The sequence below is a fragment of the Cydia fagiglandana genome, chromosome 9 (genome assembly GCF_963556715.1).
Source record: "Cydia fagiglandana chromosome 9, ilCydFagi1.1, whole genome shotgun sequence".
Classification (NCBI taxonomy): Eukaryota; Metazoa; Arthropoda; class Insecta; order Lepidoptera; family Tortricidae; genus Cydia; species Cydia fagiglandana.
In genome coordinates this window covers 12767143-12786076 of record NC_085940.1, presented here as the reverse complement: position 1 = coordinate 12786076, position 18934 = coordinate 12767143, and the positions used below count along the sequence as shown (strand labels likewise).

General features: G+C 36.8%; 1 protein-coding gene across 1 annotated transcript in view; it reads right to left on the bottom strand.

Annotated features, from left to right (window-relative positions):
- Positions 1 to 18934, bottom strand: part of LOC134667376 (protein singed) — a 66776-nt gene that overhangs the window by 30638 nt on the left and 17204 nt on the right. The window contains exons 2-3 of the mRNA XM_063524773.1: positions 6357 to 6581; positions 2158 to 2266 (exon numbers count right to left, since the gene is read on the bottom strand). Coding sequence (XP_063380843.1) covers positions 2158 to 2266; positions 6357 to 6576 — 329 coding nt within the window. The 5' untranslated portion in view covers positions 6577 to 6581. The remainder of the gene's footprint in view (positions 1 to 2157; positions 2267 to 6356; positions 6582 to 18934) is intronic.

The following is an 18934-nucleotide window of genomic DNA, read 5'->3' as shown; positions in this document are numbered from 1 at the left end:
TAAATATATTTATAAATTATGTATCTCCTGCACCAACATTTGTCTCTGTTTGACCCAATGGTTGACTGGTAGAGAATGCCTTTAGGCATTAAGTCCGCCATTTGTACATTTTTCCTGTGCTTGTGCAATAAAGTTTAAATAAATAAATAAGGGTTTATAATTTTGAGCCAAGCATCTCAATCAACAAAAGCGTATGGAGGTCCAAGGGGGAGGCCTATGTTCAGCAGTGGACGTCTTATGGCTGAGATGATGATGATGATGATGATCTCAATCAAAAACATGTATGGAATGGATGGTATGGAGTTATCCATGACATGACTGACATATTAAAATGAAAAAATAATTTATACTCGTGTATATTTAATTATTTACGGGTTTAGTCGTTATACTCGACATAATAGCAAGTCTAGGCAATATCATACCAGTATTCCCTCAAATAGGTAGGTACCTAAATTACATTTAGTGACACATTTCCCCAAGCTACTCTCACCAAGTTATTTCGAACTTTGGCTGAGTCACTCACTTTGTTTACTTATTATATCGGCGAATCTGACTCATCGTCTGCTTTCAATAACAAGTATACTTACACAGTCTTTAAGAGAAATGAGGAAAGTAATTACTTACGGCACGACTACTGGACTTTGTGCAAGTCGCAGAACATCTTAATATGTAATTGTGATTTCTTCTGAATAAGTGGGTTATGTTTCAAAAGATCTTATATACTTAATACCCTTGTTTGATTTTTGTTCAATAAAGTTTGTTTTAATATATTATGTAGCTATTTCTTGCCACTAAAAAGTTAACTTAAATGGAGATGTAGTTAATAGCTCGAAGCCCAACAATTGTTATATGTCAGTATATTAAAGCTGATATTACATACTCACGCAACTGAGATATTAATAATGTAAATATTACTTCACAATTCGCAAACATATAGGTACAATAAACATAAGAAAATACTCATATTCTTTTGTCAGTCAAGCAATAATAGAAATGTTGAATAACACACACAAAAAAACCAATGCATGGTAATAGCTTCATCGTCTCATTGCGAAATTAATTACTCTGAAACGCTTTAATTGCGCAGCATAATCGAAAGGTAAAATAATGTCATCGTTATTACCCGTAGCAATTAAGCTGCAATTATAATCAAAAAAGCTTCAGTTACTGCAGGTGCAATAGATAGATTATTAGTTTCATAGCTAAAAAGGCAAGGACTGTCAGTTAATAAATAGTAACATAATATTCATTACACAATTGAATAGAATGACCTTTTATTATCGCGTGATATGTTAAATTCATAAAGAATTAGTTAAAATCGACCACTTAGTTAGATAGACAATAACAAAAGCTTTGCTGGTTTCTAATTCATTTTATACGTAAGTTTTTAAAGGTAGTAAGTTTTTGTAGGTGCCTAATTTTTTTGAGACCTTATTGAATCGTAATTTGCAAGCGCTACCATGCTGCATCGTATAGGCTATATATTAAAACCATTTCCTGTGAGTCAGGCGGATTAGTATTCTGCAAGGGGTAAAAAATGTATTTCCTGTGGCAAGATGACATGAGTTATGGCGGACAGACAGTTGATGATTATGCCATGGAGTTGCAACTTTTTGCTGTATTGACATTTTAATCTATCGATACAAGTACACACTAGAAAATGATGCGACATGTGAACATTCGTTGTACACTGTGCTTGGTACAAACACGCGATACTACGACACGCTTGTAATTTCATCTTGTTTCAATAGTTTTTTGCGCTTTGACACAAGGCGTCAGCGAGAAGAAATACACTATAAAATGTGCAAGTGGAGTCAGGTGTTCATTATGTGAGTGATCATAGGAAATTTATGAAATTGCTGCAACACAGTACTTAAGACGTATCATCTCACGTCAGGCACCGTATTTTTTCCAGCTCTAACTTGATTTTAACTCAGAACTTTATAATAGATGGAGGAAGTAATCAATAATTGTGATATGAGCTATTATACTGTGATAGAGCTAATTAACGAACAATTTTAGGTACTTACCTATCTAGATAAATTTTATGCGAGTTGCGTTAAGACAGAATAAGATCAAATCCATTAAATTGATCTGTTCATATTCTTATTAATTTATAATATCTGTTCAAAGATCCGAGATTACAGACAAACCCACCTGATCTGGAACTTGCTGCCGGCCTCTTTTTCTTCAGAGTCGCAGGTCACGTTTCCGAATGAATCCACGGCCAAGTATTTGTCCAAGTGTGACCGAAGATATATCATGCCTGAAAACAAACATATTATATTAATGTACAAATCAACAGAAATTATTTTGAGAAATCTTTTCAATGTAAGTAAAATCAGACTTGTCACAGGGACAAACAAATAAGGAATCAATCATTCTTGGACATTAAGAGCTCAGGATTCAAATTTGTTGGCAATACTACGAGCCTTTGAGGACTCAACGGAACTCCTGTAACATGTAATCTATATGTATATAGATTATAATATAAGCATTCATCTACTAATCTATATAACTTTCGTATCATCACGAAAAGTTACCGTGGTGTGAATTTTCCTTGTAAGTTATTTAATAATTTATCATCCTATGTTTTAATTAAGAAGTTATAGCTCAAGTCATAAAATAATACTTAGAAAACCAGAGTATAACTTTCGAAACTGTCTGTAATCAAATCATATCACAACCGTTAAAATCTAATTCCAATTGAGATTAACGAGGCAACAGTAGAGATTAATGTATCGCAAATTATACCTAAGATACATATAAAGGTACATTTGCAATTGTATCATAATTGCAGCCACCCGACTATCGCTCTTAATGGCTTGTCTTAAGATATCTATCATAAATCATCCTATTTTATAGAATAAGAGTATAATCTACATTAAGACCATGAGAAGTTTTAGATGAAGCTATCTTGCCGTTTCCAATTTAAGTAATAACTTTATTAGAGACACGCAGAGCTTCAACAATGTTTTAGTTGTAAACATGATATAAGAATTGAGAAACGGATCTACATTCATGTTCTTCTGCATGTGCCCGTAAAAGTTGTTTTATGTCGGCATACTTAGTCTTCGTTTAATGCTCTAGTTCACGAAATAATATCTTCTAAGACTTAATCCAGGCTCTAAAAGCATGACTATTAACGCCTCTATGCACACTATAATAAAGTAAAGTAACTAATGACAACATTTGATTCTCGACCCAAGTATTTTCTATAGAAGCCGTTTTTTCTGTACAATGTTAATTATTAGGGAGTGCTCCTTAGGAACTGGTTTTCTATACAAATACAGTACCGGAACCGGGAATTCCCGGTTCTCGCCATACAAACTCAGTACTGGGAGCATTCCCTAATAATTATACAGACTATACCAAATTGCACCCTGAAGCGACCATGTAAGTATTAAAGAAAACATTCATTTATTGCTCTTCTCATTAGATCATTATCGCTCGAGGTCTCTGTCACTGAAAATAAAGACTCCAGTGCCAATCAATTGTAAGCAAAGAAAATTATTTTTGTTTTTCTCTGTCTCTGTGTATGTGGTTTTTGTCAACACGTATACATATACTTAAATTAGATCTGGCCGGCGTAAATGACACAGAAAAATAACATTCGTCGGGCCCCATAAAACACCTGACGTCCCCCGTATTGATTTTGGGTCCCCTCAGCTGTGAGACCTTGACGAGGGTCGCTCGCACCCTATCGGTAAATGACGGGGCGGTTTGAGAGCCATTGGAATTTGGAGTTCGAATTTGGATCTGTGGTACAGGTGATGCTTTAGTCGTAAAAAGCCCTAATATATTTAATCTATGCCTGATGTGAAAATTACGAGTATATCACAAAGTATGAAAGTACACTCTTGAAATAACACTATCGGCCCGATTCTAATTTTAAGATACGTCAATTAATAGATCTGGAAACGATATGGATTAGATGTGTCAGTGTCAAATGTGACGTTTCTTCAAAGAAATACGTCACTTTTGACACTGACACATCTAATCCATATCGTTTCCAGATCTATTAATTGACGTATCTTAAAGTTCGAATCCGGCAGTATATTTTTTGTCTTTCTATAGCGGCTTCTCCATTCCATTTCATACAAGGAGAAATCGTAGTGAAATTTGAATGGAATCAATCAAAATATGATATGTAATTTGTTTTGTTTAAAAATGGAATTATAGAAAAAAATATCATTCCAATTTTTGTATTTCATTTTGAATCAATTACAACCCTGGAACGCTAAAGGATTAAAGCAGATAATTATATGGTCGGGTTAAATATTTTTTTCCTTTAAACGTTTATTTCCTGCTTTCCTAACTTATTGACCAAGCGTCAGCGAAAGTCTCCGTTTCAGCTTGGGCAAATATGCTTTAGTATTTCCAGATGTTCGAAACTCTTCATTTCTGCAAGGAAGTCGATCGAAAACAGCCGTGAAAACCCTTTAGTAACATGATCGAGATAACTGCAGTTATATGTCAGCTATCAAGATAAACATTGTCCGATTATACGAATATATATCTCGCATTATCAGCACTCAAGCATTCGTTTCGTTTTCAAATGTCGCCTTAGTCGCCTACATATTTGCATAACAATCAAATTCAAAATAAACCGTGTTTCAAAACTTTTCAATAGATAATCACTGTCAAACGGCAATAGATCAACTGTCACGTTTGTTTTGCTTAAGTAGAAATTGTTTACCTACAGCATATGTGATAGTCAAAACGAGGCGCCGGCAAAACGCATAAATACCTACGCTTATATTGGTTATTGTGCCAAATAAATTCAATTAAATGTTTCTTGACCATAGTCACCATAGTAATAACTTTACTGCAATTGACTATTACCAAGTTATATGATTTTCATGAAATACAAAATTTAATTTATCGAACGTATTTTCTAGCTGTTTAGGTACAGCCAGTTTAAGTTTATAAACTATTATATTTGCATAAAATGAAATAAAGTACGTATTTATAATTTAATCGTATCTTCCGATCGCCGCAAGCGCAGTTCATAACCATAATATGTGACATTCCACGGCAAAAGGTACCTTATGGCGGCTGGCGTTTACGTCGCATAGCGCCACAATAATATTGGAGCGGCGTTAATAATAGCGTAAGCGCCAACCGCCATAAGGTACCTTTACCCGTGGGACGTCACATATACCTACTCTGTAACACGCACGTCCGACGTACAATTTTACTACAGGTTTGCAATTAGATTCATACTAGTAGCAATTTCAATAATGCCTTAATGACCTAGGTGTTAGTGCAATTGATGCTCATTTGTAGTAAAAGAGGGAATGGGCATACCGGATTTTATTTTCTGCCTTTTATTAATTACATTACATCCCTTAAACTTTGTAGGCACAGTCATCAGCAATAGTATCTTACACAACTAGGGCCGCAAAAATATGTGACACGTTCTTATTTGGAGCGCAATAAGAGCGCATAAAAAAACATATGTTGTGCATAATTGTTTTCCATCGTATTTTCTCGGAAACGTTCGTATATTTATCATGCTTCTTCAGTCAACCTCAATACTTTTTGTACCGAGACTGACTGAAATAGCAAGACACGTTCGTGGGTTTTCGTGAAAAAACTATGGAAAATAATTATGCACTACATCATGGAATGTGATTAAACCAAAAACAAACATCTGCATTCACACCCGCCACCTCCCATAAGTTACCCCACGTGCCTAAATGAAGGGTGCATGGAGGGCCCGTTTTTTTGCCTCAATTAGTGCGGCTGATGTGCGCTACCAGTACTTTTACGTCAATTTATCGTCACGATTCAACTAAAAACACAGCGCCAATTTGCATTTTTATCGATTGAATTAATCGGAGGTTTATTGCATACCTATATTCCCAGCCCAATCGCGTATTTTGAGAGCAATATGAGACGTGTTAGTATTTACTTTAGGAATTCGCATTGCTAAAATTGGCTTAAGTAGAATAACCAGGTAGTAGGCACATTACGTATTGATAAGATACTGGCATTCATTCAAAAAACTTTAAGCGCCGCTTCACTTTGTGACCTGTAACTATTCACTGATTGGCATTTCCTGAAGCAAGCATTTTAACTTCCATAGATTGGTGCCATTCGTGTTAATTTTGAAGATTTCGACGGTGAGATAACGGTACCTGTTGTTATGGTTCACTAGCCAGCCGGCGTATTATGGATAGCTTTATCCATCTTTATCCACGTGAAAAAATAACTGTCACTTTTTAACACCGTGGGATAGAAAGTGACGGACACCGTTTTATCACGCTGTCTCGTAGACAAGAACGCCCATCATATCCGTACTGGTTCTGTGTGCGACGATACACACAAGAATTAATAAGATGTGAACTTACTGTCATTGGCATTCCCCGAGGCAGGCTCCAAGGTCCATATTTGTTTCTTCTTTAAACTGGTGCCGTTGGCGTTGATCTTGAAGCCGAAGGTCTCGGCGGTGAGGTACCGATACCGGCTGTTGATGAGGCCGATGGTCCACCAGCCTTTCTGCTGGTTCTGGGTGAGTATGTCGCCGGCGCCATTCACCTCGCCGTTGGCGTGACCATTCAAACCGTTCATGGTGTCTGGGGACAATAAAAATGAAAAATGAATAAAGCAAATCTTCACTTCATTCAACGCCGCGTTCATCGCATAAAACAACCGCGCGCTTAATGACCTCATTACCATTCATTTCGCAAATTGTCGAAAAGGAATCAGTAGCTAGAATGATTGACACAATCTCCGGTCCGCTGCTCAAAACTATTATGGTCTCGAACAAAATGCCAAGACAAAACAGTAAAAACATTCGAGACAGAACAAAGGCACTGGATGCCATTCAAGTTTGCGGTTCATTTCGCAAAACTTGAGAGATTTTTAATGTCTTCAGTTGAAACCATAAAGCTGAGAATGAAATAACATTTTTATAGAGTTATAAGTTATAAATAGTGAAAAATTACAGCTAACTTCTTTCTTTATGTGTCTAAGTCAAAAATATTAAGCACAACAATAGGGATATGATAAGTTAACACTAAGCTTTCCGTAGGTAGATATTAGGTAGGTACTGCTATGTGCACTCAGTCATCGAAGGGATACCCTCCTGTAACAACTATTTTGTAATCTAATGGACACCAATGTCCAACTCATTTTGCTCAACTCTGTTGCTACTCTTATCTAGTTCCTAATATTTGTAAACTTTTGATTTTGTGATATTCAGGAAGATGCTACATTTATTGGCTTCCTTTAAGCTTCAGAAACCAGTCGAATGCATGAAAGTACGTTTATTAGGGTCACATAGGTCGCCGTCTAGTGGGCTAGACGTCGCTATTGGCAGTTATGGCGGCTACTTCCTAGTCTTACGAGTTATAGCCGGACCAGTTTGTAAGCCTAGATCAGATATGACTTGGGTTTTATAACGCAAGTATGCTCAACAAGAAACACATGGTTCTAACTATAGACTAGACCAAACTAGGTACTTAATAAACACGGAAACTAAAAATCTAACACTTCATAATTACTAGCTGTTGCCCGCGACTTCGTCCGCGTGGAATCTTATCTTCAACATTTTACATCTTTAGTACCTATAATTTTCATATCCAAGCAATGTTGAAATTAAGTTCTTTTCTTTTTTAGCAAGTTGTATGAAGTTTTAAGTCAAGTGGATTTTGATGTTGGTTGCTGAAATTACTTTTCTTGTATTCTCATAATAGGTACCTATGCCCTTATACAAAGATTCAAGTTCCGCATTCCGCACTCACAAAATATCTGATCTCCATACAAACTTTCAACCCCTTTCTCACCACCTTGGGGGATGATTTTCAAAAATGCTTGAATTAGTTTTCATGTTTTTTAATTTATTACCTTTTTTTCCAAAAAGTTAAAGTTCCTAGCTTAAAATTAAATTTACACCCCAAGACGAATTTTCATCCCCTTTTTAGCCCCCTTAGGGATTGAATTTCCAAAAACATTGCAATTACTTTTTTTTGTAATCGGCTATTATGTCTTTCTAAGAATTTTCAAAGCATTTGTAATGGATTCAAACTTTGAACCCCATTTTAACCCTGTTAGGGGATTAATTTTACAAATCGCTGAAATCGCTTTTATTGTCTTCTAATAATATCCTCAAATACAAAGATTCAAATCCCGCGCTCGAAAAAATGCATGATATCCATACAAACTTTCAACCCCGTTTTCACCACCATAGGGATGAATTTTCAAAAACGCTGAAATTAGTTTTCTTGTATTTTAATATAATACCTTTTTACAAAGTTTCAAGTTCCTGGCTTCAAATAAAATTTGCACCTGAAGACGAACTTTCAACCCCTTTTTAATCCCCTTAGGGGTTGAATTTCCAAGAACGTTGCAATTACTTTTTTTTGTAATGCCTTTCTACGACGTTTCAAAGCATTTGTAATGGATTAAAATTTTCAACCCCTTTTTAACCCTGTTAGGGGATGAATTTTACAAAACGCTGAAATTACTTTTATTGTCTTCTAATAGTATCCCCAAATATTCAAGTCCCGCGCTCGAAAAAATGTTTGATATCCATACAAACTTTCAACCCCTTTTTCACCACCTTAGGGGATGAATTTTCAAAAACGCTGAAATAAGTTTTCTTGTATTTTAATTTAAAACGTTTTTACAAAGTTTCAAGTTCCTTGCTTAAAATAAAATTTGCGCCCGCAGACGAACTTCCATCCCCTTTTTAACCCCCTTAGGGGTTGAAATTCCAAAAACGTTGCAATCACTTTTTTTTTGTAATCGGCTATTATGCCTTTCTAAGAAGTTTCAAAACCATTTGTAATGGATTCAAAAATTTTACCCCTTTTTAACCCTGTTAGGGGATGAATTTTACAAAATGCTGAAATTACTTTTCCTCTCTTCTAATAATATCCCTAAATACCAAGATTCAAGTCCCACACGAAAAAATGTTTGATATCCATACAAACTTTCGACCCCTTTTTCACCACCTTAGGGGATGAATTTTCAAAAACGCTGAATTTAGTTTTCTTGTATTTTAATAATATATCTTTTAACGAAGTTTCAAATTCGTAGCTCAAAAGAAAACTTTAACCCCATACAAACGTTCATCCCCTTTTTAACCCTGAAGACGAACTTTCAACCCCTTTTTAATCCCCTTAGGGGTTGAATTTCCAAGAACGTTGCAATTACTTTTTTTTGTAATGCCTTTCTACGAAGTTTCAAAGCATTTGTAATGGATTAAAATTTTCAACCCCTTTTTAACCCTGTTAGGGGATGAATTTTACAAAACGATGAAATTACTTTTATTGTCTTCTAATAATATCCCCAAATACAAAGATTCAAGTCCAGCGCTCGAAATTTTATTTGATGTCCATACAAACTTTCAACCCCTTTTTCACCACCTCGGGGGATGAATTTTCTAAAACGCTGAAATAAGTTTACTTGTATTTGAATTTGATACTTTTTTACAAAGTTTCAAGTTCCTACCTTTAAATAAAATTTGCACCCGAAGACGAACTTTCATCCCCTTTTTAACCCCCTTAGGGGTTGAATTTCCAAAAACGTTGCAATCACTTTTTTTGTAATCGGCTATTATGCCTTTCTACGAAGTTTCAAAGCATTTGTAATGGATTAAAATTTTCAACCCCTTTTCAACCCTGTTAGGGGATGAATTTTACAAAACGCTGAAATTACTTTTCCTGTCTTCTAATAATATCCCTAAATACAAAGATTCAAGCCCACCACTTGAATTTTTTTTTGATATCCATACAAACTTTCAACCCCTTTTTCACCACCTTAGGGGATGAATTTTCAAAAACGCTGAAATCAGTTTTCTTGTATTTTAATAATATATCTTTTTACGAAGTTTCAAATTCCTAGCTTAAAAGAAAACTTTAACCCCATACAAACTTTCATCCCCTTTTTAACCCCCTTAGGGGTTGAATTTCTCAAAATCGCTTCTTATCTCTTGTACACTTTATAAATGCAATCTGGTGTGCAAATTTCAACTTTCTGGCTTTTGTAGTTTCGGCTCTGCGTTGATGAATCAGTCAGTCAGTCAGTCAGTCAGTCAGTCAGTCAGGACACTTGCATTTATATATATAGATTAAAGAAAGTACAATTAAAACATCACAGATCTGGGATTATTTTACACAATAGGTACTACCTATCTGCGAAGCACTGGTGGCCTAGCGGTAAGAGCGTGCGACTTGCAATCTGGAGGTCGCGGGTTCAAACCCCGGCTCGTACCAATGAGTTTTTCGGAACTTATGTACGAAATATCATTTGATATTTACCAGTCGCTTTTCGGTGAAGGAAAACATCGTGAGGAAACCGGACTAATCCCAATAAGGCCTAGTTTACCCTCTGGGTTGGAAGGTCAGATGGCAGTCGCTTTCGTAAAACTGGTGCCTACGTCAAATCATGGGATTAGTTGTCAAGCGGACCCCAGGCTCCCATGAGCCGTGGCAGAATGCCGGGATAACGCGAGGAAGAAGAGGTACTACCTATCTGCAAAACCTGATGTTACGTTGCTAGCGTTTTTTTCATTAGCACTTTAACTGAGGGCCTAGGCCTACCACGAAACTCTGGTTTCGTCTATTTGCTCTATCGCTCATATACTGAAGAATGATAAAGAGGCAGATACGCGGTAGGCCCTCTGAACTCAAGTCTTTGTTATATTCTACTGGTACCTATAGTCTAGTACCAGATGTAATGTGTTAGGAAAACATCAGATCCTGGATGTGTGAAAACGATCCGCCACGGGCCAGATCGTCACGGCGCGCGCCCAAGGCCCCGCCACTGGGTCAGCGGCTCCGCCTGCCATTGTAAGGTTAATGTGTGATGTCACATTACACCATCACTTCTCTATATTCGCAAAACATTTAGGACCCTCTAGCAGGTTGGTCAAGGCTATGGCTTATGAGAGAGAGAAATGGAAAATACTCCACCGACAAGAGGATACCTCTTAAATTGAAGAGTAGGTTGGTCTGATATATGGTTGGTAGGTTGGTTGGGTATATAGAGTCGTAAGAACTAGTCATGATCAGGCTTAATTATATGCGTTTGTCTGCAATAGAAGCTATAGTGTAGTACATAATAGTTGTTTCTTTAATGCGCCGTTGGACCCACGCCTAAAGAAGAACTAGTTCGATTCTTCGAATGTTTATCATTATGTTTATACAAAAAACCTTTAAATTTTTAATACAGTACATTATTCGATTGGCGGTTTGACGGTATTATTAACAGAGCAAACTGTTATTGCGGAGATGTTCCTTATCTAATAAGTTTCTGTTGTACAAGGTATTATGTTTTGAAACACTTGATCGCTGCGAATGTTAGCTTACTTCGTAAATAATCATTATTCACCAAAATAGGAATATTTTAGAGAACATCGTAAAATGTCAATTCTAATTAAAGATAACAAACCAAATTTATAACTATTGATATTTCAGCTACTTATATTTTCGTTTCCTGTAGGTACTACTACCAATATTTCCGTGGCTGCAGATAGGACACATTTCATCAAAACAACGTTGAACAACGTGATGCTATGCGACTAAAATAACCTCAATCTTCCATTGTTGAAGGCAGCAATCTATTTTACAAAATAGGCAACTGCTGCATAACAATGACAGGGAGGGGCAGGGAGTGTCTAGGGCACTGGGCATGGCATTAGGCATTACATTACAGCTTAATCGGCGTATCTACAATAGCCATCATTAAGAAGAAAATTAACTAAGTAAGTAGGTAGTGTGTACCTACTCGTATTAAATGTTGGTGGTGGTTGTCTGAACTCAAGCTGTATTGTGGAATATCCTGCTACAGTTTTAGATCCTGCTGCATTATTAGATTATACATGAACCAAGTTAATTGCACATTTTAATACAAAGTTAACGGAAGGAAATAAACAAAACGAATGAAATAAAGTTACAGGGAAACTAATATTGTTTACGCACTCTATCTATCTATATGGGATAGGCTGAAGAACTGTTGCAGCCCAGCAATAATGGGTAGGAAATAAGTATACGCGTGGTACGCTTGGTAACATAGTGATCATAATGACAAATGTTTACATAGTCCCACTTATTTATATGTTCAAATATGCTGACTAAAAATCCCACACATACAATCCCGAGAACCTGTATGAAAATGAAATACTTTCGACCTTAGGTCTGAAGTCAACAAATTATATCTGCAGAGTAAGTAGATAGGAATACTGTTAGACTGTCAGTTTTGTGCAGGTTCGTTTCTTTACTCATTAGCACATATCAGTCACTTGCTAATAAGCAACTCAGTCCTCGGAAGAGATACATCTCAAAATGTTATCCCGAAACATAAAAAAGACTATTATAAAGTAGAGCAAAATACATTCATTATAAATGTTGAAGTGTATTTGTGTGTAGGTATGTATTTAGGAGAGCGAGTGAGCGACTACTCTATATATGAGGTTGTATATCCCTAATACAGGAAAATAATATTTACTTTAATGTACTGAACAGTTATTGTTTTGTTATTATTACTATAGTCATATGCTGGGACCCAGTTATCGCAGGATATCGACGTACCCACAGCATCGCCGGTAGTCGATGATGTCAATGTTATACTATCTTCATACAATTATGTTGACGATATCGATCGTGTATATTACATTACAATGCGCAAAGGCACGTTACACACAAACCGCAACTCGTTTTGAATCTATTCATCCAGATCCAGACGACGAGAGGACAAATTATCGGAACGAGAACAGTAGTACTCTTAAATAACCACGGTACAGTGGCTATTTAAAATTATCTGTACGTACTACGCGTTAGCAAAGGTAACCAACCAGCGTATATGTAAGTATTACAGCATACAAAATTCTAATTCATTCATGGCTTCACGCATGACTGCACTTATCTGCGTCAGTAAAAAATAGCACACGAACGAATTCGTTTCGCTCGTCCTCACATGACCAGTCACCATATCTTCCATGAGTTACATGGCATCATAGTCATAGTCATAGTCATTTATTTTATAATATTTTAAATATTACATGTCAAGTTATTAATCAGGATAGGTACAATGTCAATTAAAATTCTACATACAATGTATGTAAATTAGTACATATATAAGAATTCGACAACACCCTTTCTGTTCTTCGTGCACGTACTTTTAGGTATCGCACGATAAGAACAGAGGACCGCGAACTATGTTAGACGTTTTGCCTCTCTAACGCACTTGTAAATTCGTACGTAAGTGTAACAGGGAGGCAACACGTTAAACGTGGTTCGCGGTAGGCCCTCAGGCCCAGCAAATCCGCCTTGTAGCCTTCGACGAGAAATCGGGAAAGATACATACAAAAATAAGGATCCCGTTCCCGATGAATTAAGAACTCTTGAAACCAGTCAGATAGTTTGTTAAAAAAAATCTCAGTCCCTATACCTTTATTGGCCATTTAATCCATTTATATATCTATGAAAACGTACAATATAAGAACATATTCATAGGCCAAAAAAGTCTATACTGTAATTCCTCTTAACAGCATGCACTTGTGCTTTAAAATCACCATCAATATCAATTGCGTGTAAACTTGCTGTAAACACAACTCTACAACAATATAAATTGCTACCAACATAACAAACCAGTGAATTCATACAGTTTAACGTATCTAATGATGTAATTATTTCTTAGTTTCTTCTATACACATGTTTGTTATAAGTATAAGAAATCAGGTGATAAAATAGTTATGACTAGACGCTTAAAAAATCTTCACGCCTAGCCGACTCTAAAGTTGCCGGACTACATATTTCATCGACAATATGTGTGATGTAGAAATACCACATATATCACAGTATCAAAATAATTCGAATTGCGTGAATAGCGTAGATATTTTGCAGCTGACTGCTATATTAATAATAGAGCACCTAATACACAGTTAAAAACCAGTCATGTGCAAAACAGCACTTTTTTTTATTATGAATAATGTAGGTGTAATATAAGTTTACTCCGTGGGGGCAGACCGTGGCGGGGGGTCAACGGCCATTCCCGCGTTTCGCGTACTATCATAAAGTGATGTTTATGCAATTCGAAAGAATCATAAAATATTTATATTAAATTGAAAGGCTTAATTTGGAAAGTTGATCGTACATATTAATTTAATACCGATGACACATAAATATTATGGTGAGAAATTTTATGAAGTTAGTTTCGGCATGTTTGGTTGGTTGACAGAAATTACGTAAGCTGGGGATACTGTGGGTGTAATTTAAGGTGGAGACTAGTAAAAGGCTATGTATTATCCATACTTTATTATGGTGTTGAAACATGGACCTTGAATAAAAAAATAGAACAGAAAATAGAGGCCTTTGAAATGTGGCTGTACAGGCGTATGCTGCGAGTATCATGGACCGCAAGAATAACGAATATAGAGATCTTAAAAAGAATGAAGAAGAAGAAGGAAGTACTAGCCACAGTTAAGCGGAGAAAGATTGCATATTTTGGACATCTACATAGAAATGAAAAGTATAATCTGCTGAAAGTTATAATAGAAGGAAAAATAGAGGGAAAACGGGGAAGGGGAAGAAGGAGGATGAACTGGCTCGACAACATCAAAAAATGGACAAACATCAAAGACGCGGCCACGCTAACAAGACTGGCCAAGAATAGAGAGGACTTTCCAAAGGTGGCCGCCGACGCCCGCTAGGGCATGGCAGTAGAAGAAGGGGATACTGTAAGCGCACATAATATCCGTATTTCCTCTCCTCCTTTTCTCGTATACTTATTTAACGACAGCGGCACTACTATTCATTTTACTATGGAAATTGACAATGACAGCGACGCGTTCAGTACCGGTAGTGCAGCCGCGGTTAGAAATGGAATGTTACCATTATCTGACTTTAATGAGTTTGATTGAGCTATACGTTAATGGTCAAAAGCTAACAATTAGGCTCTATCTCTCCTGTTAGTAACTTCCGGTCACAAGTACATTTTGTTAGGAGAATGATTAGTTTTAAATAAAAATCTGAGGCAAATCAAATGTTTTTGATCACTAGCGGTCAAAGGCGAGTAAAAGCAGAAGCCAATAGCTTGATAAGCGTGGCAAAGTTCTATAAATACCCTTATCACGCAAACTAAGGGTCCGACCCGCCCATAAAGCTTAGTAAACAATAAAGTGTCCGACCGAAACATGTTTTTTTGCCGAAACCGAAACCGAAACCGAATGTTCGGCTTTGGCTCTAGTTTCGGCCGAAACCGAAACCGAAACTTTTGTAGACTTGTTAAAATCGTTGAAAAAATGTCATAAAACCCCTTTTATACACATATTATGGGGCTGTCAACACCCAATATCCTTGAAATTGATGTTACTTAAGCAGTTTTTTAAGAAAATTCCTAGAGTTAGACCAAGATAATTCTGCAACGATTTTGATAACACACGCAGTGCAAGTGTTATTTTAAACGTCAAAACTTCTATGAAATTATGACGTATAAACAACATTTGCACTAATTGCACTGCGTAAGTTCGTATGCTATCAAAATCATTGCAGAATTTTCTTGGTCTAACTCTATTCATTCACCAGTCAAGTTAACATGTAGATGCGGGGTCAACCAAAAAACCAACCAAAAACGCGAGCACGAAATGTTTTGTTGACAATCTTCACCTGGGCCTAAGTAAAAGTCCGAAGTGCCCCAGTAAGGCGAACTTTCATGCGAAGTCAAAGCCGTGCTTCAGGCTTCAGGATAAGTAGTTGAGCACAGACTCCAACCAATGTTCATTATATTAAGCTGATGTAGAGGACATGTGGAACACAAACAAACCAATAGTAAATTGAGGTAAACTCATTCATTCACTCCGAAACAATAATACAGTGTGCGCGTTATAGGTATTGACACTGACAGCCTCTTAAGACTGCGTCGACCGTCCAGTAGCGCCCTCATTTGTGGAATTTTATTTTATAATAAACCAATTAATTTCTGTACCTATACATGAATCAGTATAATATATAGGTATTAATATTGTTGTCCTACTTATTCCCCAACTTTTGGTCTTATTCCGAAGTACCATTTCGTAAGTTTCGGCCCGGCCGAAAGGTTCGGCCGTTTTTTGGCCGAAACCGAAACTACAGCCGAAACATGATTTTTTGGCCGAAACTGGCCGAAACCGAAACCGAACCTTCGGTCGGACACTAACAATAACCAAGGCGTTCACTTGCTGGGAGTCGGATTTGAGTAAACAAAATAAGCTTTTCACACCTGTTAATGTTTATACACACATGGTAAACAAATCACCTGTACCTGCATGTGTGGTAAGATGGAGACGTTCAGTATGACTTGCCTAGTCTACGAGCGGTGAAATCGTGTTCTTTATTAAAACTATGAGACTTGTTATCCATCACTTTAAAGCCCGTCAAAGACGGAGCGATAATATATCGGCAGATACTGACAGATATATTTGTGTATCGCTAAGCACCACACACGCAAAGGTCTAGCACCTACATTGTAAGAGAGACGAAATATTCGAACCAAAATATGTATATCGTAATATAGGTACCGAGCTACTTTATTACGTCTTAATCTAGTTAATCTTAAGATGCCTTGCGATAAAATATCGTAAGATGCCGTATCTTACGTTATATGCCGATATATTATCGCTTCGTCTGTGACGGGGTTTATTGTGTCTAGTGTAAGTGCCCCTAAACATGTAATTTGATTTGGCTATAGTACCTGCTCTTATCTTCTGTTGTGTTTGGTAATTGGCACTGTGAAAAGTAAAGAAAAGCTAGGTAAAGCTTTGCCATAAATGTGCATAAAGTGCGGTAACTCAAACGTGTGGGTGGGCGGTCGAGCGAGGCCAGATTCCTGGCTCCATACTCCGTACAAGGCAAGGTCGCGGGCGATAAACTCTCCTCAACTTATGAAAGGTTCTAAAAATGGTTAAACCACCTTAAAAGGACCATTAGACCCCAACATATATGGATAATTCTTTGAGCAATACAAGCTGCCCATCTCTCTCTAGCTGTTTTAACAATGATATATTTAAGTTGCGTTGAGACACTTGGAGACTGATATAAGCAGTCCAGCAGTTTTTAATGCCCTTTTGTGACCCTTCAGAAATCATTGTTTGAATCATCGAAAGAACCAAATACAACCATATACTTACGCAGAATGCAGGTAAATAATACCTAAAGAAGATCACGATCGTAAATCACTATTGTACATAGTAGAAAAGTTAGTTGACAGTTTTACACACATCTCAATCAATAAGCAAAATAGCTAGTTAATTAAAATCCTCCATATTTAACTTAGATAACTGGTTCTAAATCTATGCTTAACTTGGTAAGAAGTTAAGTTAACCAAACGGTAACTTATTTTCGATTAATACGAAATATTTAAGAGGATAACATGATTAAGGTAAGGTAAATGTTATCCTGAATATCCTAATAGTTGTCTGCTTAAAAAAATTAAGGAAAAATAAATAAAATGATGTTTGTATAACAATTACCCACCTAGGCACCTAATGCATTCATAAGGAAAAACATCCCATTAGTCTTATTTACATTATTAGGAGAAAATATTAACAATATTAATGAGCGTTTTTATTTAAAAAATATTCTCCCTTTGTATATAAAATCAACTGCATTCTATCCGGGCAGTCGGCCTGCAGTTGGTACTCGTAACATACAAAATGAAGCTGATGGTACTGACTCAGTGCGGCCGTTTATCCGATAATCGATCTTTGTGTTAGCAGTAAAGAGGACCCTCATTCTTTCTAATTAAAAACTATTGGTACGAAACAGAGTTCCACAATCCAGCGACGTAATCAAAATTCGCGATCTAATAAATTGTAGTTCGCAATTTCGATATCGATACCGCATTAAAACCGGTTTGTGCTGTAAAGTTTACTAACAAACCGTCAGATGGGCGACTTTTTGTACCGAACAGGTTTGGGCAAAGGACGGAAGCAAGACGAAAACGTAATCATGTGTACATAAATGCATTTACATGGTTAAATTGGCTGCTGTACAAAAATTGCGAACAAGCTTACCGAATAGATTTGTGTCTTAGTATAGTTTGTTGCTGTTATTATGGTAAATTTATGCAAAACTTTTAATTTTTCCTAAAAAAACTGGCTACAAAGTAATATTCAAGTCAAAGTAATTCAATCGACTTTGCGCCTGCGAAAGCACTACAGAAGAATAGCGGGTAGTTTTTTCTGATAATAATTTTAATTGAATAAAAAATAACAAGTAATAAACAGGTCGACAACATTTAAAGTTTTTATCGCACCGCACTTCATCTTCAAATACGAGTAGGTACAAAAACAAAATTTTGATTGAGTCTTCATACTTCACTTTTTACAAAAAAGTTAGCAGTCACGCAAAGTAAATAAAATATGAAGCTCGCAGCTCGCCTGATGCAAAAAAGTGATTGAATAGGTACCGAACAGTCATGGCCGTAACTGTTAATTTTGAAAGAGCGAACAGTTAGCCGATGCCGATACAGACAATATGGGAAGTGGGACGCTGCGGCTGCGCCAGCGTCGCGTGGCCTGCAGCCTGCATCTAACTTTACTATCTGATCTGCATGAGGCTTGTTTAGTTGTTTATTGTTAAATCTAGCTAGTTTGTGGCAACAATTACAATTTGAGAAGACTTAGGATGTCTCCATAGAAAAGCAGAAGCCTTTGTACAAGAATATTATGCCTTAACCTAGTCCTTCACGGCCCCCGACCACAAGGCAGACCAAAGCGATGGCTCGATGTCGTGAAAGCAGATGAGCCTAAACGGGCTCACACGAGAGGACGCACAGGATCGCGCAAAGTGGAGGAAAGCAAGTAGGAAAGCGGATCCTGGCTGGCATAGGCCGGGAAATGCTAGGTAGAAGAAGAAAAGCAGAAGCCGGTCTTACATTTTCGTTATGAGTTGAGGACGTTGAGGTAGATAGGTACGAGTCTGCTGAAGTTAAAATTATTTTAAAC